Genomic DNA, 23,626 nt, shown 5'->3' on the forward strand with positions numbered 1-23,626 from the left:
ATATGGAACAAGAATATTAACATAATTTTTAACTGATTCGTAAAAGAAAATTATAAGAAAAACTATTGCATATTTGTATTTTTTATCATGCATTTTATTAAATAATTTACAAAATATTTATTCATATTGTATTTTTTTATTATACAACTTACATAATAATAAAAATTAAGATACACTATTATGGCATCGAAAATATTCCGATTGTATCCGAAAATATTCCGATTATTTACAATATTGATAATTAAAAAATTTGTTTATTTTATCTTTGATTTGAACCAATTATAAGAAAACATCTTCGCCAAAAAATTTAATCGAAAGCCTTTTTCATTCTCGATTATTAGGTTTAAAAGTCTCTTCCATTATATCAATGTAATCCTTGACATCATTCATATATCTCCTTAGGAACTTATGGTCCTTTTTTATGTTTTTAATTAAGTTTTTAATGTCTATTTCTCTATAAAAAAAGAAACAATTTTAGCAAATTTTCACATACACGCACATACAAACACAGGCCAAATAATTTAATCTATCTTTGGGACTATATCTAGAATTATTTCTAGAACTTACTTTATTCTATTTTTCCCCAGTAGATAATACAAGTTGATGTCATTTGGACCAAGTTTATCAAATCGTTTAATTTTGATTGTAACTCTCAATATAATATCCATTCGTTTGCTACGAGATACGAATGTAATTCTAAAATAAACAGATTATTGTTATAATTTTGTCAAGTCAAAGTGTATGTATCAATTATAATATTTTAAATAATATATAAATGCTATTTTAAATAATAGAGTCATGTATAATATAACATAGTGTAATATGATTTGATGTGAATTATTACTCATTTTGGTCAATCTCCATTAAGTTTAGATCGTCTAAACGCCTCAAATCAAACATGAAATCCATCGCTAGTTTTACTTCCTGCGAAAGAAAATTTAACATCGGAATGATGTCCTGATGAGTCCTGTACACATTTGTAAGTTTTTCTGCACTTATTTTCTCCAGAATTAATTTGTGAACTATCTTTATTAGTATTCCTGCATCATCTGTATTACAAAAAGACATATAATTAAAGTATTGTATTTTTATCTTATAATTCTCGCACAATTACCTGCAAGACGGGAAATAATCTTGATTCTTTCAATCAAATCTTCTGCGGAGCTATTAAAATCATATGATAAGAAGGTCGCTACCAATAATGAATTTGACATGAAACCAAAAACGATCATTTTCCTGTTGATATTCTTATAATAAATATGCCAAATGCAATCATCCCTACGATTACAACATTCCTTTATAGCTTTTTAATTTCTTTGACAATATAAAAAATGTAATAAAATATGATAAAAAATAAATATATACCTTGCGCCAAGAGTTTCTAATTTTTGCGATAATGTTAAAAACGGATCCTGTTCGGCCAAAGATTCGTTTTTAATATCTTCATTCATGCTAACATTTTGCGTCATTACGAGTTCTTCTGTTGCACATTCATTTTTTTGTTTCATACTTTGCTGTTTCACTTCATCACTCAAATTTTGTCTACCTTCTTCAAAATTTGTTTGTTTTTCAATTACTATACCTTCTAAATGATCATTCCACATTTCTATTTTTTTATCCAAGTATTCTCCTTTCTTTTTAATATTATTCTGCAGCTTTACATCTTCGTTTATCCTTTTTTGAGTATATTCTTTTTCATCTATCTGATTTTCATCCATTGTATTAATTTCTTTGATAATTAATGATGTGCAATGATTAATATCTTGTATCGTTACAGCCTTTCCATCCTTAACAGTCAATGATAATACATTGTCCTCATTAATATTCTTTGTCGTACAATAATTTGATTCATTGTTATCAATAATTGTTTCTGTGATTGTTTGGTGATTATTTCCTTGATTATCTTCTGTTTTATCTACTATAACGCTTTGGTAACCATCTTTCGCTTGATTGTATTCAGTATTTATTGTTTCCTCATTTTCTCTTAAAATGGTAAAATAATCATCTGCGATATTTTCTCTCGAACTTGTTACACAGTTGGACTTTGTTAAATCATCTATTATTAAACAATTGAAAGTATTATTGACTGGCACATCAGCAACGGTCGACGATTGAGGTTTGCATTGAATTTCGTGGGACGCTTCTTCTTCGTCGCTGTCCAAACATACAAACGATGGTGGTTTAATTGATTGTAACTCTAAGAAACTGTTTTTCAGGCATGGCAAATCTTTGAAACTATGTTTATTAATCTCATTTAGACTGTTCCTGAGATTTGAGTTAGATATTTGCGTGTGATCCACTGTATTTTTTACAAAATACTCATTATGTTCTACATCACTTATACAGTTAGTGTTAGTATTTGGATATAAAGATACATCGGTTTCCTGAGGAGATCGAACTTCTATATAAGAATTACAATCTGTTTCTGAGTCCATAATTTCTCTTGAAATTATAAGGTTTTCTTTTGTTACACTTTCCCTTGATTTTGTTGAATTATTCGTCATTAGACTTTGGGACCCATTATTTTTAGAAATGATTGAATTGTCTGTTTTATTTACTTTCACGTCTTGTATAGGACGAAATGTTGATGGTACTCCAGTAATTTCCATTGATATATCTTGAATTGTTTTGTTTGCAGTTGTATCAGGTTGATATGCTATCTCTACAGAATTTTTAGCGAACAATGAAATTGTTTCCGATGTTTGGGAAAATGATGTTGACTGTGTAGTGTAGATAGTATTAGTAGTATTAAATGTTCTCTTGTCGTGCAAAGAAATCGGAACTACTTCGATAAATTTCATAGATTTGTCCAATAATTTGGTGCCTTCATTAAATTCAACTGAATTGTTTCTTTCTCCATCTGTATCCTCTTTAGATTTACAAGTGACTAATTGAGTAACTTCTTTTTCTTGGTCTCTTGATGACAACGCAGTAGTCATTTCCATGGATACATTATGAAAGAGCATAGGTTTATCATCTTTCGATATCGATTCAATGATCTTTAAATTCTCTTCACCAATGTTTAAAGGTAATATATTTACTGACTTTGTTATTTCCATTAATGTATTATTAGAATCAGTTCTATCATCTTTATCATTTTCACACACATTTTTTACAGATTGTATAGTATAAAGCATTCTTTCTTGAGAAGCTGGAATGATTTCAGTAAGCTCCATAGATTTACATAACGTTCTAGTTCCTTCGTTAAAGCAGGCCGATGTGTTTACATCCTTATTGCCATGTGCATTCTTTTCAGATAATGATTCACAGGTAGCAATAACATCTTGTTTACTTGTTGTTGTCGATATTGTTTTAGTCATTTCCATAGATACATTATGAAAGAACATAGTCTTATCATCTTTCAATATCGATTCAACGATTTTTAGATTTTCTTTATCAATATTTAAAGGTAATATATTTACTGAATTTATTATTTCCATTGGTGCACCATTAGAATCAATTCTATCATCTTTATCATTTTCACATGGATTTTTTACAGATTGTGTAGTATGAAGCATTCTTTCTTGAGAAGTGGGAACAATTTCAGTAAACTCCGTAGATTTACATAATGTTCTAGTTCCTTCATTAAAGTAGGTCGATGTGTTTACATCCTTTCTACCACGTGCATTCTCTTTAGATAATGATTCAGAGGTAGTAGTAATATCTTGCTTGTTTCTTGTCGATATTGTGTTAGTCATTTCCATGGATACATTATGAAAAATTGTAGTTCTTTCATTTTTAGATATTGGTCCATTCATCCTAAGATTCTTCTTAGTGTGAACATTTGAAGGCAATATAGTACTTATGGATTTTGTCATTTCCATCAATACATCATTAAAAATTTCAGTTTTATCAGTTTGATCTTTTCTCAAGTAATTTTCTTTAATTATATCTTCTTTACAGACATTTTTTTTATATATTTTAGGCGATGTAATGGTCATTTTCCTTGATATATCAGAAGTTGTATTACTCATATGACATACGTTAGTATCTGTGACATCTATAAATGGCTGTATTACAGATGTTAATATCATTGAGTCATTGGCATAATTTACACCTAGTGTACATTTAGAAATATTTTTAGAAATAAAATTGGATTGTAAATTCGTGTTAGGATTATTTGCAGCATTCCAATTTATATCTTTACAGTTTTGCAATATCATTGGAATATGTTCAGAATTTCCAAAATCACAAGTATCAGACTTTACAAACATTGGCACAGTCTCGGTAATTTCCATTGACATATTATTGCAATTAGTAGTATAATTTGTATCAAAATTATTTATATTATTATGTTTCTGTTTCTTTTCTTGTTTCACATGTAAACAAGAAGATAATGAAAATGCAGGTATTGGTGCTGTTAAATCCATAGACAAATCCTGGACACATGTATTATCTGATTCAGTGTTAATATTTTTAAAATATGAATCAAAATTTTTATTAGCAATATTATCGGCACATTTTTCTTCATTGGAATCTCTATATATAGTAATATTGCTCGATTTTATATTTTTAGATGTATTTATTACAGTTTGTCTAGATTGAAATTCTTTATCAGGTAATTCCATACATTCTTCATCTAAGTCACTGTATACAATAGTAACGCTCAATGCTGCATCCTTAGACAGGCGAGGTTTACTTGGCAATGCAGCATATCCAAGTTGAGATGTGTTAGATAATTCAGTAGATTTTACTGGATTAGTAAAATTTAAATTATTGCTTACATCATTATCTTTTTCATTAGTTTTTGCGACACATTCTTGCAAGAGCTGATTATTTGCTAAATAGACATTGTCTGAATGACATAAATTACCTTTGGAATAAATATGTATACAATCATTATTAGAGGTGTATAACAATGTGTTCTTTTTCAACTTAGTTTCAGTACTCTGATCAAGCACAAAGGATCCTTTCAAACTAGAATCATGCTCTTCATACGTATTATCCCATACAGTCCCTTGTTCAGTAGAATGACAAAACTCTCTACATAAAAAAGGAATTATCAACAAAAAGATAACTAAGCACTGTGAAAATAATTAAATACTTACTTAACATGCTTTTTCTCTGCAAAACTAACACGTCTCTTGACTTTTGATACAGCTGGACTGTTTTCATTGGATGAAGAATCAAAATTTACATTTTGTAATGGCTGCCGTGGTTTACGTGGTTTAAGTATCTGTTAAAGTATCATTAATTTTTAATAGAGATACATTAATATTATTAAAATGGATTTCTGACCTGAAAAATGAGTTAGACAAGTTGTATCATTTATGTAAACTTACCGATGAACGTCTAGATTCGCTTCTCTTAGATTTATATGGAATCCTGTAACAATAAAAACATTATTCGTTTACTTGCTAAACTCTTTGATAAAATCTTAATTTCATATTTTAACTCAATGTGCAAAATAAAAGAATAGTTTTAATACTAACATCTCGTACAGCCTGAGAAGCGAAACGGTTAAATTTAAATTGAAAACTTAATCATTTGTTTCGTGCAGCGCCAGAGTGCCAGAGAGGAACCTGAGAGTGGTCATCCCGTCGTTTTTTTAGGTGTTTTCATCCATCAGCGCCTCTATGTGCACAAAATGTGTACATTCAATTATGTAGTCAAATATCCACGAATCCCGTAGATAATATGCATGACTTTTTGGGTCTCTTCTACGCTATTCCACGATTATTTGGTTCTGTTTCATGCAAAAACAAAATTTTTTAATTGATTACTTTTAATCTTATTATGAGGATATATTAGCAGGATTACCTGCATAAATATATATGTTTATGAAACTAATTCAGCCTTTATTTGCGTTAATTTTCTTAATACATATTTGGTAATTTGCAAGAAGTTGATAAAACAGCGACGAATGACTCATTCTGTCTCTCTCTTTCCTCATCTTTTACCATTGGGATCTTGCTTAATGTTTCCATTTTCTGCCAGTTTAACATTGGCTTAGTTTACATCGTCAAAACCTTAGTACGCGTGTTAAGTTTGGTGCGCACCAAAGCCTTAGTACGGGCGCGTTTACATCGAATGTACTAAGCATGTACTGTGAAAAATATAATACAAATTTAATTCATGTTGATATCTCCTACTAAGACATTTTCACACCGGTTTTTAGATTTTAGCACTGAGGTTATGCTCAATTGCTAAATTCTCTCTGAAATGCGTTTTATGCGTTTACATCGACATTTGTATCACTTAATACGCGTATCAGTTTAGTACGATACTCCTACTTGATACGCTCGTACCAAATTGATCCGGCAGCGTTTACATCGTGCGTACTAAATATTTAGTACAAATTTGATACGAATATGGTACCTGATACGCGTATCAAATGCACGATGTAAACTAAGCCATTGAGAGCGCGTTTCATCTCCATTAAGACCCTCACACATGAATTGACATAACCGTAACAGTAAGAGCCACCGCACAAGCTTTTTCGTAACACGTTAGCCCTCGTCTACAATAAAGATTTAAGCTTTAAGCCGCAAGAAATTAACCAATCACAATCGAGTATTCTTATAAAAATCTACTGTGATTGGCCAGTTTCTTACGGCTTAAAGCTTAAATCCTTCATTGTAGACTAGGGCTTGCGTTACGTTAAGTGCTCCATAAACCTAAGTTTGTACTTAAAATTAAACTTACATTAATGCACAAAGAAACTTTTAACGTAAGTTCTTAAGTTCTTACGTTAATAATTTCTTTGTGCGTTGATTTAAGTTAAATTTTAAGTACAACTTAGGTTCGTATGGAGTACTTAACGTAACGTAACGCGTTATGGAAGAGTTTGTGCGGTGGCCCTAAGGTTTCGACCAATCACGTACTTGAATTAGCCGGTTACGGCAGGTTACGGTTATGGTCGCCCAATCCGACGCGTCAAAACCTTACGTTATGGTTATGTCAATTCATGGGTGCGTTCCGTTTCACGTATGAAGCGCATAGAAAACTTGAAGATCGTTCCGTTTCACTCCATGCGCAATTCATGCGCGCATAGGAATAGTCTCCCGCGCCCCACCACACAGCACATGAGAACGCATGAACTGCCTCAGCTCTTGAGGTGAGGAAGGCTAATGTGTGTTCCATAAGGAAACCTAAGCCGGTATAGTCAAATCTTATTTCAAGATCGTCTCAAGCAATGTCTTAAGACGCTAATACGGCTTTGTGATTGGTTGATGGCATCTTAAGACAGTACTTAAGGTAATCTTAAATATAAGACCCGACTATGAATACCGGCCCTAATATTTTTTAAAACGCTCATGGAAACTTGGCATGACTTTTGCATGAAGATGCCTTTTCACGCTGACGCTTGACGCTTATTTCAGCGTCAAGAAACATCACGTGACTAAAAATGACGAATGGGCATCTTTATTTTTAGTCACGTAATGTCTTTTGACGCTGAAAATGAGTGTCAAGCGTCAGCGTGAAAAGGCACCTTAAGGCCTACATGGAGCGAGCGCGCGTAATCTCGGACCAATAAACGATCGCCAAATCGCAATTCCAACAATTTCATGTCGCGAGAGTGTATGTAGTTGTATAGTTCAATCGGAGGAGCGATATCACAATCAGTTGATATTTGACGGTGATTGTGTATTGGACGACAGAATTTATTAGTTTCAAGATCAACGTTGTGTGAGCAAGAATCTTCTTTGCGAATTAAAGATCGGAACTCTCATATCACGCAATTGACAAGGGGAACGCTCGACATCGCCTCCGACTTGGTCTCCGTCTTCATTGAACTACGGGACTGAGAATTGTTAATTGCTGTTGCGTACTACGCCAACAGCTGACCTCGGACTGGCTGTGAGACATCAGAATGGCAGACGTCGCCGTTAATCTCATAATAAAGGCACCGAATCAGCAGATCAAGGATCAAGTGGTCAAATGTGATCTCGGCTGGACCATCGGCCGTTTGAAGGAATACTTGTCCGAGGTCTATCCCAGCAAGCCAGTAAGTTGCGTGAAAGTAATCGTTTCCGCCCGGTGAAAGCAGCGTACGTTTCTCTTTGCATTTTTGTGTGTGCGTGTATCTGTCGCGAGTGTACTTTTTTTTTGCACCTCTAAAATGACCGTGTTTAAACAACGATCGATTAATCAACGCTTAAACACTCATTACATACCAGAATTCCACAAGATAATTCTCAGTTGATTGAATTCAGATTAAAAGAAAAAAAGACACTTATTTTATATTTAAACTCAATTTTTTTTCGAAATCAATAATCAGTATTATAATACTATGCTCTAAGAGTTGTGCTGTTTGAAGGAAATAGTGAGTCGTTAGATTATTTATAAGCTTTTGTCATCAGAGTATTTGTAAGCTTTTCTGGGGATGTAAAAAGATAAGATATCTTTGTTAAAATGTTGAGTTTTTATCAAAATGTTACTCATCTCTACTGATATAGTTTATTGTCAGTAAACTCATTAATGTAGATATATCATTATCGATGACCACTTTCTATAAAAGCATTTTCTCAAATAATTTTAAATCTCTGTAGATCTTGTTATTATTTAAAAATTCTAATATTTTATTATTGATGCTATAGTAATTTGTTATTATTGTGTCATGCTGCAATAAAAAAAATTCAATATAAAATTGATTTAAATCATTGTTATTTATAGGAAAGTTCACATCAAAAATTGATCTATTCCGGTCAATTATTGAATGATTCTGCACAATTGAAAGATATCTTAAGACAGTGCGATGGTTCGGGGGATCAAGCATATACTGTTCATTTAGTCTGTACTCCGCAAAAAATATACACAGCTAAAGCTACATTGGATCAAAATCAATTGACCGGAAGAAATGTGGATGCTGCATCTATACAGAGAAACGTTCATATCAGAAATAACAATGCTCAGAACCATGAGAATACTAATGTTACTATGTCTCAATATTTACCTAGACAATACCTTGATCCTCGAAATAGCCAACAGTTAGCCTGGATGCAACAGGCATATACACATTATTTTACACAGTATATGCAATTGTAAGTATAGCTATCTTAGAACTTTTTTATAAGTGAATGTGAAAGACACATACAAGTGTTATATTCTTTTGCAGAATGGCAGCGCAAGGTGTACAGTTGCAGGCCAGTATTCCATATCTGCAGCAAATGAATATTAATACGAGCGATATGGCTCAACATACATACATGAGTAACAATAACAACAATGTCGGTGATGAACAACCTCAACAAGCGGCTCAAGACGCAGCCGATATTAATGTGGGAAATAACGGCGCGGCCGAAGATGCTGCGTTTAACCGCGATTGGTTAGATTTCTTCTACATGTTGTCTAGGATCGTCGTTTTATTTGGTATAGTGTATTTCTATTCGTCCCCTCTCAGGTTCCTCATTGTCACATTTTTGGGATTTGCGATATATCTGTGAGTCTGTTCTCTAGTATTCTGTAATACATATCTAACTGTTATTCTAATATCTGTTTCTTTGATGTTTTTTTCACCGAATTTGCCTGAAAATTGTTAAGTGTAAGACAAATGTATCCATTGTAGATATCAGGGTGGTTTCTTCAGGGTACAACCAATCTTATTGGCTGAAAATAACAACGGACGCGCTGACAACAATAATCAAGTCTTGCAGAACGAAGCAGTGGGTCCTCAGGTTGTGCAACAACAGCAAAACGCTCAAGTGCCAACCGTGCAACCGGAAGCAAGAACGAATGCCAATGAGGAGAACGAGGAACAACGGCCAGGCGCTCTTGCTTTCACTTGGACCTTCTTTAGTTCGTTTTTTGCATCGCTTATTCCAGATCAGCCAAATGTCATTTAATTTTGCCTAGATATTCCGTCATAAAATTGACTTTTTCTTCTATATTCATAGAGACTAGAAAATATGACTTTGTCACGGTATATATCAGATTTTAAAAATATTTATTAGTTTGTAGAGTCTGAAGTACTTAAATAAAATATGATGTTTGAGGACTCCACGAAATTGTCAAACAAGAGAATGTGTAATAGGTATATTGGGAGTCAACGCTAATTAATTTATTTAAAAAACCTTTATTCATGCGTTGTTAAACGTTCCAAAATGAATTAATGAATGAACTATGAAACTTGTGATTGATTCATGTATTCCTATGAATGTAATGAAAGTATGATCAGTTTTACAATACCTAAGGATTTTGCATCTAATTCGAATATATATACATATAAATGTTCACATATATATTGATAATCAACATACGCTTAAGATTGACAATTATCGTGGAAAACTAATTTCACGTGTAAAGATTATATATGTGTATCGGTTTAACTTGTTGAGAGAAACTCACAATTCATGAAATAAACTAATCACGTTAGATCTTATAGATATATTAATGCTAATTTTTTTCTGGAGAAAGATTGTTAGAGTTACTATCCCAAAGCTATTAGATATAAATGTATAACATTTTTTTATGTTTATAGAGTATAAAAATATAAAGGTACAACGAGAGAGAGATAAATAATCATGTATATATCTATAAAAAATATAGGTTTTGTGTAGAACTTGAATTGTATAAAGTTATATAAAATGAGGTAATAATAATAATAATAATAATAATAATAATAATAATAATAATAATAATAATAATAATAGACACTTGATAATTTTCTTAAAGTCGCACATCACTTTTATATATATGCAGCAATAATATATTATTTGAGGATAATTTCTCTGTGATGTTTAATATGGTCGAATATATCCAGTGTGATATCCGTGTATAACATTGTGGTGGACATTCATATATATAATATTGACATACAGATAAGAAGTGGAAATATGTGGAATTGCGAAATTTCTGTAAATTTTCTTAAATAGATCTATACCAAGAGCGTCGATGAAATAAAAATGTATGAGAAGCAAATAAAACCATTTTTTAAATTTGTTTAGTCATGTTATTTCAGTTAAGATTTAATTTAATAAAATGTTAATAATGAGATATATATTATAAAATATTAAAATATAAAAAGAAAAAATTGTCTGGAATATTTTTACTGTGTTCAAAACTTGGAACTAAAATCAAATGCGATATGTTCCGTGAGATTTATGCTAATTATAAATTTGACACATTTATGTTGATGTTAACGAAACAATATATATTTTAATCAAAATGTATAATTTATTCTGCGAAAATATTTTTTCTTCTAATACAAGATGTATAATAATGATTATTGAATAAAATTGATAGTTTTGTTTTATCGGCACAGTGAATTTTTACAGTGAACGTAGTATATATTTATGAACATAGATGACGCTATTTGAGTATTATATAATGGCGGTTATTGCTTACGCGTGCAATGTAAATAGAGATAAAAATAGAGAATGTATTTATATATTTATATAAATGTTTTTTAAAAGCGCAGCCTTATCTTTAATCAAACCATCATAAAATGTCTCAAGACAAGATAGGTATATTTTTATAACCAATTAATGAATCTATAATTTTAGTATCAGATAATACACGTGTAATACTTTAGTTGGGTTCGGAGAGCACGCTTTTGGCGCTATGAGCTCAATCTTTTTTCGACATTCACTGAGCAACAAGGATAGAATGATACTTTTAGCGCTAATAGCGTCTCCCCGAACCCGGCCTTTGTAACATGTACTGCTTTGGTAATACAAATAAATTTATTTGCAGTTGGCGTTGATATTCTCTTGGAATTTTTGGAAGTAGCATTCAATCACATATTATTTTTTCGCAAAATTTATCCTAAGGAAATTTTTGTTATGAAAAAAATCTATGGAATCACGGTGTACATGTCAGAACATCCAGAATTGAATAAATATTTATCAAATGTTCTGAATGCAATCAAAGAGCTGATAAAAGAAGATGAAAACAATATTAGAGCCATTAATCTTACCTTTTATAACAAAACCAATTCGCCGATAGAGAAATTTGTCTTTAATATGGTTAAATTACAGGCAGAGTTTGTAGAGTATGTGAAACATTAATTAATATAGTTAATCCATTTTAAATATTTATTAATTCATTTCTATCAGGAGAGATCCATATTATTTAAAAACAGAGGAAGTACTGAAGACAGCTTGCTTGAAGTTATCAATGTGTGACACATACTTAAAACCCATCCCAGATAATTCAACTTTTTCTATCGAAATTCAAACAAATGAAACTGCACATATTGTTCTGAGCGAAAATCCAAAATGTGAAAATTTTCCATGGATTGTTAAAGATGATGCAGAAGAAATGACCGATAAAAGTTTATTACCATTGAAAAATATTAAAACGGACTGTTTAAACTTGCAACTATATGTGATTGAAGATACAGCAATCAAGATTTAAGGTTTAATTGATAATTTATATGACTGATACTTTCTTCTTTGTATATCTGTATTTTGTATAAAATAGAAAAATACATCTATAGTTTTTAAACTTGTCCCATCAATTTCGATATAAACTCTTTATCTCTATTCCACAAAATGTTACAGATAGCATTTAATTGATACGAGCAATCAAATGTCTCGGATCCAACTGACAATTTGCTAGTATCAATCTTAATCACCTTAACTTTCCATTTGTCCTCGAATTCTTTAATCTGTGTTTCATTTATCATTGAATTCGACCAAGGTTTAAATCTACAAAGATTGATGAAGATTATTTAAATTCTTTCCATTTTGCAACAATCGTCAAATAATGATATTACTTTGTGCCAATCACTATGTTTGCTGGTTTTCCTTTTACACTGGCCATTGTATTCATCAAATATGGGATGTCATTAAAGCTCGATGTGTCGTCAAAGGAAAACGCACAACATATCGCATCAACTTTATTTTTGCATATCTGAAAAAGATTGTCTGCATCTCTTTAATTGAATGCAATAATCAAAGGAAAACTCGTATGAATATTGGCCCATACATACTGGTAATATGTGACTGTATTTTTTTATACTGTTTTCAGAAGTGTCCCAAAATTGCAGTTTAAAAAGAATGACTTTATCCCAGATTTTTACAGGCCAGTAAACGTTTGTTTTTCTTATCCCATTGGTTTCTGTATAATTATTGGAATCGAGAATTCCTGCAAGTCTTGCTATCACTGAAGTCTTTCCCACACCAGATCTACCTACCATAAAAATTTTGTAAGTGACCTCTTCGATAGAGGAAGGCAACGATGGCCTCTCCAGAATGCCTGAAATATATGTAAATAATAAGTTGGAAGGAAGATCAATGTGTACGTTTTTATATCGTATAATTAACACAGGCACCATAAAATCTTCTCTTTTTAGAAGAGTTTACATAGAAATGATGAACCCAAGATTCTCCTTCTGCCGAAGATAACCAATTCATATTAATTGCATTCATGCTTCTTCAGATTTCACTTCACTAAAGTGATTAAAGGATAAAAAACGATAGTGTGTATTCGAATAACAGAAAATGTGATCCCGCGTAATTAGGTAAGATCACTTTGCATTGTGGAGTTTTAAAAATTACGTCGATCGATCGATCATCTGACGAACAAATTTAATAATAAACATCACCGTTACTTAAGCCTGTGCCTTTGCGTTGTACTACTGGGGCTCGATTCTTGAAGTCATTCGCAAGAGAAACGTATACGCAAATACTCGCTCTAACAGAAAGTTGTAAGTTTATTGGTTAATAGCCATACGATAGCCAATAAATTTCCAACTTTTCTGTAAGATCAGAATTTGCGAATACGTTTCTCTTGCGAATGAATTCAAGAATAGAGCCCCTGCACTGGTGTAATAAGTTAGAATGAGAAAAATATTTGTCTTTAGGCCTGTTCTTTTTAGCTGCACTGCTACACTGGTGGAACAAATTAAAGTAAGATTAATATTTTTTTTCTCATTCTAATAGCGTTTTCGATTTGCTGACTTTGTTCTTTTCCACTGCAAAAAAAGTGATAAACTATGCAAGAAATGAAGATAAAAGGAACAGACCATTGACCCGGAGTCGGGTCGAGTCAACAAATCGAAAACGCTATAACTTAAGGCCATTGCACGTACATTTCCTTAATCGTAATCGTAAGATTTCGACCAATCACATTGTTAAAATTAATCATAACCAACTGAATTAACCAATCGTATTGCTCAATTTCTTACGATTACGATTAAGAATATGTACGTGCAATGGCCTTTAAGTTCGTATCAGACTAATGATTGAGATTGAGATTGGATTGAAATCTAACCAATCAAAGAAAGTAAATTAAGCAAAAATTTTAAAAACTTTGTTCTAATTCGTCAAATTTCAATCCAATCTCAATCCCAATCGTTAGTCTGATACAGGCTTTACTGTACCTGTACCAGTGCAGCAGTGCACCGAAAAAGAACAGACCATTATTGTGTGCTTTCCAGCAAGACACAGTGTAACACAGTGTCCACTAGTGTGAGCGAGACACACTGACATGTTCTTTCTCACACTAATGGACACTGTGTTACACTGTGTCTTGCTGGAGAGCACACCATTATTATTTTAATGTATTGCACTTGTTCTTTTTCGTTGCACTGGGGCCCGATTCTTGAAGTCATTCGCAAGAGAAACGTATTCGCAAATTCTGTTCTTACAGAAAAGTTGAAAATTTATTGGCTATCGTATGGCTATTAACCAATAAATTTACAACTTTCTGTTAGAGCGAGTATTTGCGTATACGTTTCTCTTGCGAATGACTTCAAGAATCGGGCCCCTGGTGCAACAGATTAAGGGCCATCTACAATGGAGAGTCATAGGCCGTAGCAGTAGTCGTAGAAAATGTCTCCACTTCGTATTGCTTTACTGTTTACAGCAGACATTGATCCAATTCATTGCGTGCTTACGATGAGCGTTGGGGCATTCGGGATTAGTTTTTGGTCGCCTTTCCTTGATGGCCGGCTTGTATGTTATTGCTATGTCGTTTTTATTCTAGACAGCATTGCCGTAGTTTTAGTGCTGTTAGGCTGAAATCACATGGTGCGGAATAGAGCTGCGGAATAGAACGTGCGTCATAGAAGCAGCCAATCAGAGCTATTCCGCATTTTCTGTTCCGCAAATGTTTGGCCGGCCTGTTCCCATGGTGCGTCATAGACGGGCAATGACGCATCCGGAATGAAAATTGTAGATGTAATACAACTTTTATTAAAATAAATCAAACGTTTTTATAAAATGTAATATTTGTAATAGCAATAATAATCATTAATATAATATTATATGAAATTTTGTATTGAATATTAAAAAGTTGAAAACAATATTTTTAAATTTTTGAACTGCATTGACGCATTCTTGGTCATTTTTCTGCACCATGTGAACAGGCCGGTCAAAGATTTGCGGAATGCGTGATGCGTGATGTAGCTTGGTCGTACACCATGCAATATTGTTAACCTTTTTTGCTAAAACTTTGTTTTTGTCAGAAAATAGCAAAGGTTATGAATATGGAAAATAAAATAGTGATGATTCAAGAGTCTATTAAAGTTTTAACGAGAGTATACATGAGAAGAACTCCAATGCTCCAGTATCAAAAGGAAAAAATCAGAATTGCTTTAGTGAAATTATGGTTACTGTATACAAAATTGTCAAAGCAAAAATCCAAAAGAAGGATGTGGGTCAGGCCTATTTATTCAATTGAGCAGCGTTCCTCTCAAGGAGATAGTGACAATTTAGTTAATATGTTACGAATGACAGATCCTTCACTATATTTTAATTATTTAAGAATGGATGCTAGCATCTTTAAAGATCTACTATTAATAGTAGGTCCTGGAATTGAAAAGCAATTAAATATTAGAGAACCAATTGCTTCATATACAAGACTGCAAATATGCTTAAGGTATTTAGCAAGTGGAGATAGCATGAAGTCTGTTGGATATACTTGAGTCACAGTTATCCATTCTTTTAAGAATACTTCTTTCACTTTATCAAATATAGAAAAAGTAAACTGGCTCAACTTCAAATATATAGATCAACCGTTACTTGGTTATGGCTACAAATTCTGTGATATTCTATGACGCGTAGCTATGACGCAACGACGCCAATGACGCGAACGCGCATGCAGAAAAGGTTGTAGATTCTGCGGCAAAGCTCTGATTGGCTGCTTCTATGACGCACGTTCTATTCCGCAGCTCTATTCCGCACCATGTGATTTCGGCCTTACGGCTAAAACACTCCATTGTAGATGGCCCTTTAGGCAACGGAATAGAACGTGCGTCATAGAAGCAGCCAATCAGAGCTTTGCCGCATTAGAATGCGTTGATGCGGCAAAGCTCTGATTGGCTGCTTCTATGACGCACGTTCTATTCCGCAGCTCTATTCCGCACCATGTGATTTTGGTCTAAGTTAGCGGGGTTTCAAACATTAAGGACGGAATTCATAGACCGATCTTAAGTTCAAGAATTGTCTTAAGTCTAGCTTCGAGCCGACTTGAGACTTACTTAACCAATGAAATAACAGCATTGACGTCTCAAGATCGTGCTTAAGATGGGTCTTGAATAAGATTCGACTATGAATACCGGCCTAAGAAGCTGTTAATTTAACAAAATAAATAAGAAATTATTAAATAAACTAAATAAAAATAGTATTTTACTTTAAACTTTTACCTCACAAGAAGTTTTGTATAAATTATCTCAAAACATTTTGGAGTAACTTTTAAATCTTATTTGAGGCCGGTTCTAACTTCTTGGTAAATTTACCTATCAGGTAAATATATGTTTGTCTTTATTAAGAAGAGAAATGAAGATAGACACATGCTTACCTGGTATATAAGTTTACCAAGAAGTTGGAACAACTGACCCTCAGTGACGTAAACTATAGATTTTCAGTACTGACAGTGAATATCGAAACGCAGCCTTGCGTTCCGTTTCAACGCATGATGCGCATAATGCATTGTTTATCCTTGTTTAAGGATGTTAACGTTTGACAAACAAGGATGAATGATGCATCATGCATATCATGCGTGAAACGGAACGCATCCTAAAAATGTAACAAGTGAGTTATGTGTGGCCCCCTCTCTCTCTCACTCCCTATTGTGCGCGCGCGTGTGTGTGGTGCGTGTGACATACGCCCTTTTCAAATCGCCAGGCGCGGTGCCAATGGTTAAGCGTCGCGCCTTAAAGTGAACCAATCGGTAGACGTACCGCGCTCGGTCGCGGATAAGACGGCGGTCGCGATTGACCGTACGGCCGGCGTCGGTTCGAAACGGTCGCGCCAGCAGCCAGTAGCCGTGGCGCGCGCTACGTAACCGACTGTTTGCGACTGTTCCGCCATATTGTGTATGCAGCGCGGGTCAGTGGCGCGTGTATACGGGTCTCTCGTCAACATTTTCTTTCTCGCGTCAAACGTAGGGTGTGCATGAATTTACCTGTCCTGCTAACGGGGCATATCGCGCGCGCATGATGGATCCGTCTAAGTTGAAAGTAGTGGAGTTACGGGCCGCGCTCGCTCAGCGCAGCCTCGACACCAAGGGCAACAAGCCAGTGCTTGTCGAGCGACTACGCAAAGCTTTGGAAGAGGAAACACAGGAGTGTAAGTCATACACTATCGAATGCCTCCTTCGTGTATGTCTCCTCTCTTGCGATTGCTCTACCTATCTGTCATGCTAAAGCATTAAATACTTTTCTAGTCATCACCATCACCCTGCTACATAGGCAACTATCGTAACATTGACGTGACAATGTGAACGAGTTGAAATTGTGCTCCTTTGTTAGCGCGGTTTTATATTATTTATGTCTTTTTTGTCACTATAAAATTAATTTTTTTAGTTTTAGGCTAACATTTGTTTGACAATAATGATCTATAGTGCAATTATTATGTTTAGTATATTGTTTTTTTTTTTACAGATGGTTCAGCTTTGCATGCAGAAAATATTGATGATACAGCTTTGAAGGAAACACAAGAGACAGTGGTGGAAACTATGCGATCGTCACAATCACCGAGAACACCTAGTAGAGCTTCTAGAAGTGCTTCGATGACAACTCCAACAAAAATTTCCACGAGAAATGCATTGAGAACATCTACTACACCAAATTCTTCTAAGCAATCTCCAAGCAAGCCTCAGTATGGTGAAGAACCTGTAATACAACAAGAGGAAATGTCAAAATTGTCTTCTGAAAAGTATAGAGAAGAGCAAAAAGATGATACGTCAAACATTCTTCAGGACAAAATATATTCATCAATATCTGAAAAATATGAGGAGGAAGAGGCAAAACGTGTTAATATTTTAGAAGGTAACAAGTGTCGAGCAACTATTTTTGAAGTACCTGTGACAGAACCGTCTGAAAAATTTAGTACAATTGCATGTGTAGATCAATTTTCTATAACTCGTGAGGATCACGAAGCAAAGAGATCTAGTATAAATGACGATGACAAAATTCCCCAATTAGCTACAGAGATGAAAGATGTTACAGAATTGGAAGAGAAAACAGAGATTAAAGATACAGATATCGGTAAAATACAAGACACTTTTGAGGAAACTATTAAAGATAAAATTTTAACTGAGAGAGAAGACAAACGTGCAGAGGATAAATGTAACATTAAAGACAATTTAGACATTCCAGAAATTAAACAACCAACACATGTAATACCCGATCAGGTAGAAGAAACGTTTGATGCTGAATTAAAGCAGGGAGAAAAGACTATTCGTGATAATTATGCAATGCAAGATGAAAAAATCGACACTTTAGTTAATGTGGAAAATTTAGATGAAAAAACTGATACTACTGATATTTTACAGGATAAGGTATATATATGATTTACATATTTTATTACAATAATTCTTAAAATAATTATAAGAATGCCTCTTATAAATTTTTAATCATGATTTATTTTTATTTGTATGGAAAAGAACACAATACCTGACAATTATTTCTTGAAACAGATAGATGCTACATTAAATACAGAAGAATCAAATCAAATGGAATGCAATGAGAGGAAAAGAAAAAGATCGCCTAGTCCAGTGGAAGTCAGTCAACTGTCTCCTGTGTCCGCGCCGAAAACGGAGGACGAACCAGACTTTGACGAATCAGTTGTAATTTTATCATGGTGTAAGTTTTTAATTAAATTTTTGAAATGGTTCTACTTATTTTGAACATATCAAAATATTGCAATAATCTCGTTTTATTCTTAGATGATTCAGATTTAAATTTAATTATTGATAAAGATCAATTTCTCTCCGCTACACCTATGCACGATGGAGATCTTTGTGATATGTGGGCTGGTGCAAGAGCATCTCATGGTGTCTTAAATGGAAAAGTCTATTACGAAGTTAGAGTTACGCAGTACTATCCTGTTATTACGAAAGATGAAAAACCTTCGTATATGCTTAGAATTGGTTGGTCAGTACCCTCTACATCCATGCAACTTGGCGAAGAAAAATTGAGTTATGCATATACGAGCGCTGGACAGCAGGGTACCGACAGGAAGTTTACAGACTACGGTTCCCCATTTGGCAAAGATGATGTTGTAGGCTGTTATCTTGATATGACGCCTGAGAATACTGTAGAATTGTTTTACACATTAAATGGCAAGAACATTGGATCTGCATTTAGCGTCTCCAAAGAAGAGCTTGGTGATAGACCGTTATTTCCACACATTCTAAGTAAAAATTGTACCTTTGTCTGTAATTTTGGCCAAGGGGAAACATGGTGCGACCAAGTTGCAGGATATATTTTTGTGGGTAATATCGAATCCAAGGACAGAGTTGCAGGCCCGCGTAGACCAGATGGAAAAGCAGATTGTGAGGTGATAATGATGTGCGGTTTGCCCGCAGCGGGAAAAACTACCTGGGCAAGGAAGCATGTGGCTGACCATCCAGATAAATTATATAATATTTTAGCTCTCCATAATTTGATTGAGAAAACTGGGGTATGTATTCGTGAAATTATTAAGTTTTAAAGTTTAATAATATAATATTTATTGTTACAATGCAATGTTTTCTTTCTAGGACATTGCTCTGTCGGATCAAGAGCAAAACATCTGTCAGCGAGAAATTATCGATAGATGCACTCGTGCACTCGATCAACTAATCAGTGTAGCATGTGGTAGGAGGCGTAACTATATATTAGAGCAGGTATGTATATGTGCGAAAGAACGTAGATGTTTGAATAATTAAATTGTGAAATGTAAATGTTATTTTAAAACAATCTTATATATATTCACAGAAAAACAACATATATTCTTCTGCACAAAGACGTAAAATGCGGAATTTCTGTGGATATCAGCGGAAAGCAGTCGTTATTATACCAACAAATGAAGAATACACTCAACGTTTGTCCACACATAATACAATTGAAGGAAAGACTTCAGAGTCTGATCTTACAGAAATGAAAGGTACTTATATATTGACGTTGTACTTGCAATACAAATGACTGTGTTTAGTTGGTAGTGAAATATTCAAGTAACGACGTGTATAATTCGAATGTATAGCAAATTTCACTGCACCATTGGTGGGAGAATCTTTCGATACAGTAGAGTGGATTGGTCTTGATGAGGAAGAAGCTAAGAAGCTTATTGAGAAATATAACAAGGAAGGTAAAAATGCTGGATTCAATCAACAATCAATGGCAAAACGACCACGTCTTGATAAGACTGAGGGTAATAAAGAAACGCGTGACTCGCGAAACAGCCGAGATCGAAGAAATAATTGTAAGTAATGTCGTTATTCACTTTTTATTACTTATTGCAAAGTATCATAATACTGTATTGTTCATGGGTAAGATCAAGATAGAGGTCGTAATCCTTCCTGGCGTGGTCCCAATATGGGAGGTTGGAGAGGAGAGAGACCTCAAAGAGGTGGTTACATGAGACACACTGGTGGCTACGGACCTCCTGTCCCATGGAGGGTACGAGGACGAGGCGGACCTGCGATGGTGCGAGGAGCAGACAGAAGAATGGGTGGAGTTGATAGGAGACCAGGAAATGACAGAAATCGATCTGCTACACCCAGACAAGGTGGTTGGGGCCCTATGAGGTAATAACGGCTGTTATTTATTTTTATGATTTAGATTTTTTTGACAATTGAATGAGTAATCCAATAAACATGACGGTTTATTTTAGCGGGAATTATCAAGGATCACAGCAATCCAGTTGGGGTCAACAGGATAATTGGTCAGGTAATCAAGCCCAAGGAAATTGGAACCAACAAAGTGGCTGGGGACAACAACAGTGGGGAGGTGGTTGGAAGGGATATGGTCAAGGCACATACGGTCAGGCAGGATATAATCAACACGGATACGGCAACGGTAATTGGAATAGCTGGAATCAACAGTATTACAACAACCAGTATTGGGGTCAACAACAACAGAGTGGACAAACTACTGCAGCTGGCGGTCAAGCTGTAAGCAAACAATAATCCACCATCGTAAATGTTACGAGAACGGAAAATGAATGTAAGGTATAAACATATAGAACGTTGTTTTTGTAAACAGAGTTTCCAATTTCAACTCAATCAATATGTTGTCGGAATCGTTTATTCATGTAATTGCATATAAATTTTGCATACGAATACTTTGTATTCACAGGAGATTAGAAGCGACATGGTTGCAACAACTTCTACCAATGTGGGAACAGAATACAATTACTCACAAGGATAATAGACTTTTGTGCGAGGACGAGTATATCCGTTCTCATCCTGCGACCACCACGCAGCAATCTCATTCACATAAGTAGAAAAAACAACTAATACCATACGCGTTATATACATCACACACACACACGCGCGCGCGCGCGCGCGCGCGTTTACAATACAAATGTTTGAGTTTTTTGCGACATCATACATAGAATGTTACATCAACATAACAGCGGACACAGATACTATTGCGCTTTCTTAGCCTCGACAAAGAATGGCACGATTTATTCATCTGTCACACCCGTGCACAAGGACATAACAAGCATTATAAAAATAATTTTTTATATTGGGACGCATTTTTTTGTATTGGGACAAATGCATGTATAAGAGAATCGACATTAAAAGAAATTTTGATTTCTTACTGGAGAAACATAGGTCTAATAATATAAGTGCATTAACGGTAATGTAACATTCACAAGAAAGAATGTAACTTTTTATCGCATCTTTAAAAATTGTGAAGAAGAAAAGTAAGAGAAAGAGGAAGAGTACTACGTATGGGTACAAACCACGCAAGTAGTATTAAAAGTCGAAAAAAATGATAGCAATCACTCTCAAAAGCTCGTGTAAATATGTACAGAGATCTAAAGTAAAGAAATTATGCAAAAAAATATCGATCTATTTATATATTGAATAGATGAATAGCGAATTCACTTAAATGTATTAGTACATATTACAAGCTGTTGTATGCAAATTGACATGATACCATGCATAAATAATTTAACTCTAGATAGAGTTTCTGAAATCTTTGCGTGGGACATAAATTATATATTATATTTATATACTATTTAATATATTATTTGTTAGTCATTTCATCGCAATTGCTTATGTTTTTTCTGATTGTCCTGATTGATTGATTAGCATGCGACAAGCTTTAATCTGCATTAGTGAATTCGCTAATAGTGAACTTTTAGCAGTGCCCTTTTAGAAAGAGAAAAAATATATTGTTTATCTGTATTCTTATCTTTCTACACCGCTGATAATGTACGAAAAGAAAAATATTGTGGCGCAAATAAATTATTCTTGGACACACATTTTATACATGCAGATTTTTCATTACACAACACGACACAAACAAGGTCTTGCTACGACAATTAACTTCGTTCATTAAACAGTTAAAAATATTTACTAATATTTACTGTCTCTTCTATTTACACAAAATATATTTCTGATTATTATATACCTGCATAAATATAATTTTGCTGATTGTATACTTTTTGAATGTGTTCATGAGGGAGGGGAAGGGAGGGAGAGGAGAGAGAGAGAGAGAGAGAGAGAGAGAGAGAGAGAGAGAGAGAGAGAGAGAGAGAGAGAGAATGTGGCATTTTCTACATGTATGTGTTTAATTTTTGCACACATTGCTTTCATTTGTTCTATATGATACTAGGTTTATAATGCATTTGTTACCCTACGTACTTCCTCTGCTGGTTGAACAATGCGATTTCTTTGTCACACCCTCGCTTGAGGAAATAAAGAATGAACGCCTCGCGACATTTATCTCAGCTGCACCTTATCAATGATATATTTTTATATATATACATAGTATATATTTATACACATACATATAACATCGATTCTGCAAATATAATCGTACAAACCTCGCGTTTTCATACAGATTCATGATTAATGAATCAAAAATTGTACGATTTTGTGAAGACAAATTTAACCTACATCAGACATTTGCAATTTAAATCATCTTTTAATTATGTCGTTTGAAAGAGCGATTAATCGAAAAAGATCTTACGCGACTAAGACGGATGATCCATTCTCATAATTTTATTCATTCGTAGCAAAGATCCTTTTTTTATGTTCAAAGAATGATTGTCTCATTATAGCTCGTTTTTTTCTCCGTACATATTGTACAGTGTGTGATGTTCCGAGCTAAAGTACTTCTGTGTGAAATCGAAAATATACAAGTAATGATAAATGTAACGATACGCAAAGTTAGATATAATTAAGAGATATTAGGATAGATGAAAGAAAGGAGACGAGTTATTTTTTAAGAAATAATCAGGAACTCTATTTAACCTACACGTAGTATATACTAGTATCTCTGTGTTACCACATAAGCGAA

At 33.9% G+C, this 23,626-nt stretch overlaps 6 protein-coding genes across 9 annotated transcripts; 4 read left to right on the forward strand and 2 right to left on the reverse strand.

Moving 5' to 3' along the window:
• Positions 1-320: 320 nt before the first annotated feature.
• LOC105828233 (putative uncharacterized protein DDB_G0282133) lies at positions 321-6,009 on the reverse strand. 2 transcript variants are annotated; one of them, XM_036292068.1, is made up of 9 exons: positions 5,761-6,009; positions 5,433-5,686; positions 5,283-5,325; positions 5,049-5,176; positions 1,366-4,983; positions 1,115-1,278; positions 845-1,049; positions 568-696; positions 321-454 (listed from the first exon to the last, which is right to left on the reverse strand). In XM_036292068.1, coding segments are annotated over exons 2-9 (4,419 nt in total). In that variant the 5' UTR covers positions 5,435-5,686; positions 5,761-6,009; the 3' UTR covers positions 321-324. The 2 variants fall into 2 exon arrangements, with proteins under 2 accessions (XP_036147961.1, XP_012521926.1); XM_012666472.3 differs by having other exon boundaries at positions 5,433-6,009.
• Positions 6,010-7,482: 1,473 nt separating this feature from the next.
• LOC105839144 (homocysteine-responsive endoplasmic reticulum-resident ubiquitin-like domain member 2 protein) lies at positions 7,483-10,865 on the forward strand. The gene is made up of 4 exons (XM_012685240.3): positions 7,483-7,948; positions 8,617-8,984; positions 9,059-9,382; positions 9,509-10,865. The coding sequence occupies exons 1-4, from the start codon at positions 7,814-7,816 to the stop codon at positions 9,783-9,785; spliced, it is 1,104 nt and encodes a 367-aa protein (XP_012540694.1). The 5' UTR covers positions 7,483-7,813; the 3' UTR covers positions 9,786-10,865.
• Positions 10,866-11,033: 168 nt separating this feature from the next.
• On the forward strand, positions 11,034-12,400 carry LOC105839140 (mitotic spindle assembly checkpoint protein MAD2B). Its single transcript, XM_012685227.3, has 3 exons — positions 11,034-11,405; positions 11,635-11,932; positions 11,997-12,400. The coding sequence occupies exons 1-3, from the start codon at positions 11,387-11,389 to the stop codon at positions 12,295-12,297; spliced, it is 618 nt and encodes a 205-aa protein (XP_012540681.1). The 5' UTR covers positions 11,034-11,386; the 3' UTR covers positions 12,298-12,400.
• On the reverse strand, positions 12,383-13,313 carry LOC105839133 (ciliogenesis and planar polarity effector 2). Its single transcript, XM_012685215.2, has 4 exons — positions 13,217-13,313; positions 12,875-13,140; positions 12,659-12,795; positions 12,383-12,590 (listed from the first exon to the last, which is right to left on the reverse strand). Exons 1-4 carry the CDS (start codon positions 13,311-13,313, stop codon positions 12,383-12,385), a joined length of 708 nt encoding a protein of 235 aa, XP_012540669.1.
• A 1,589-nt stretch (positions 13,314-14,902) lies between these two features.
• Positions 14,903-16,081, forward strand: LOC118647336. Of its 3 annotated transcripts, none has more exons than XM_036292071.1 (2): positions 14,903-15,765; positions 15,836-16,081. In XM_036292071.1, the coding sequence occupies exons 1-2, from the start codon at positions 15,368-15,370 to the stop codon at positions 15,861-15,863; spliced, it is 426 nt and encodes a 141-aa protein (XP_036147964.1). In that variant the 5' UTR covers positions 14,903-15,367; the 3' UTR covers positions 15,864-16,081. The 3 variants fall into 3 exon arrangements, with proteins under 3 accessions (XP_036147964.1, XP_036147963.1, XP_036147962.1); XM_036292070.1 differs by having other exon boundaries at positions 15,897-16,081; XM_036292069.1 differs by having other exon boundaries at positions 14,907-15,765; positions 15,864-16,081.
• A 1,084-nt stretch (positions 16,082-17,165) lies between these two features.
• On the forward strand, positions 17,166-22,587 carry LOC105836217 (heterogeneous nuclear ribonucleoprotein U). Its single transcript, XM_012680098.3, has 10 exons — positions 17,166-17,456; positions 17,771-18,669; positions 18,808-18,973; positions 19,057-19,793; positions 19,873-19,998; positions 20,090-20,258; positions 20,355-20,573; positions 20,646-20,898; positions 20,985-21,264; positions 21,449-22,587. Exons 1-10 carry the CDS (start codon positions 17,324-17,326, stop codon positions 21,518-21,520), a joined length of 3,054 nt encoding a protein of 1,017 aa, XP_012535552.1. The 5' UTR covers positions 17,166-17,323; the 3' UTR covers positions 21,521-22,587.
• Positions 22,588-23,626: the final 1,039 nt, after the last annotated feature.

The sequence above is a fragment of the Monomorium pharaonis genome, chromosome 9, assembly GCF_013373865.1.
Source record: "Monomorium pharaonis isolate MP-MQ-018 chromosome 9, ASM1337386v2, whole genome shotgun sequence".
NCBI classification, from domain to species: domain Eukaryota; kingdom Metazoa; phylum Arthropoda; class Insecta; order Hymenoptera; family Formicidae; genus Monomorium; species Monomorium pharaonis.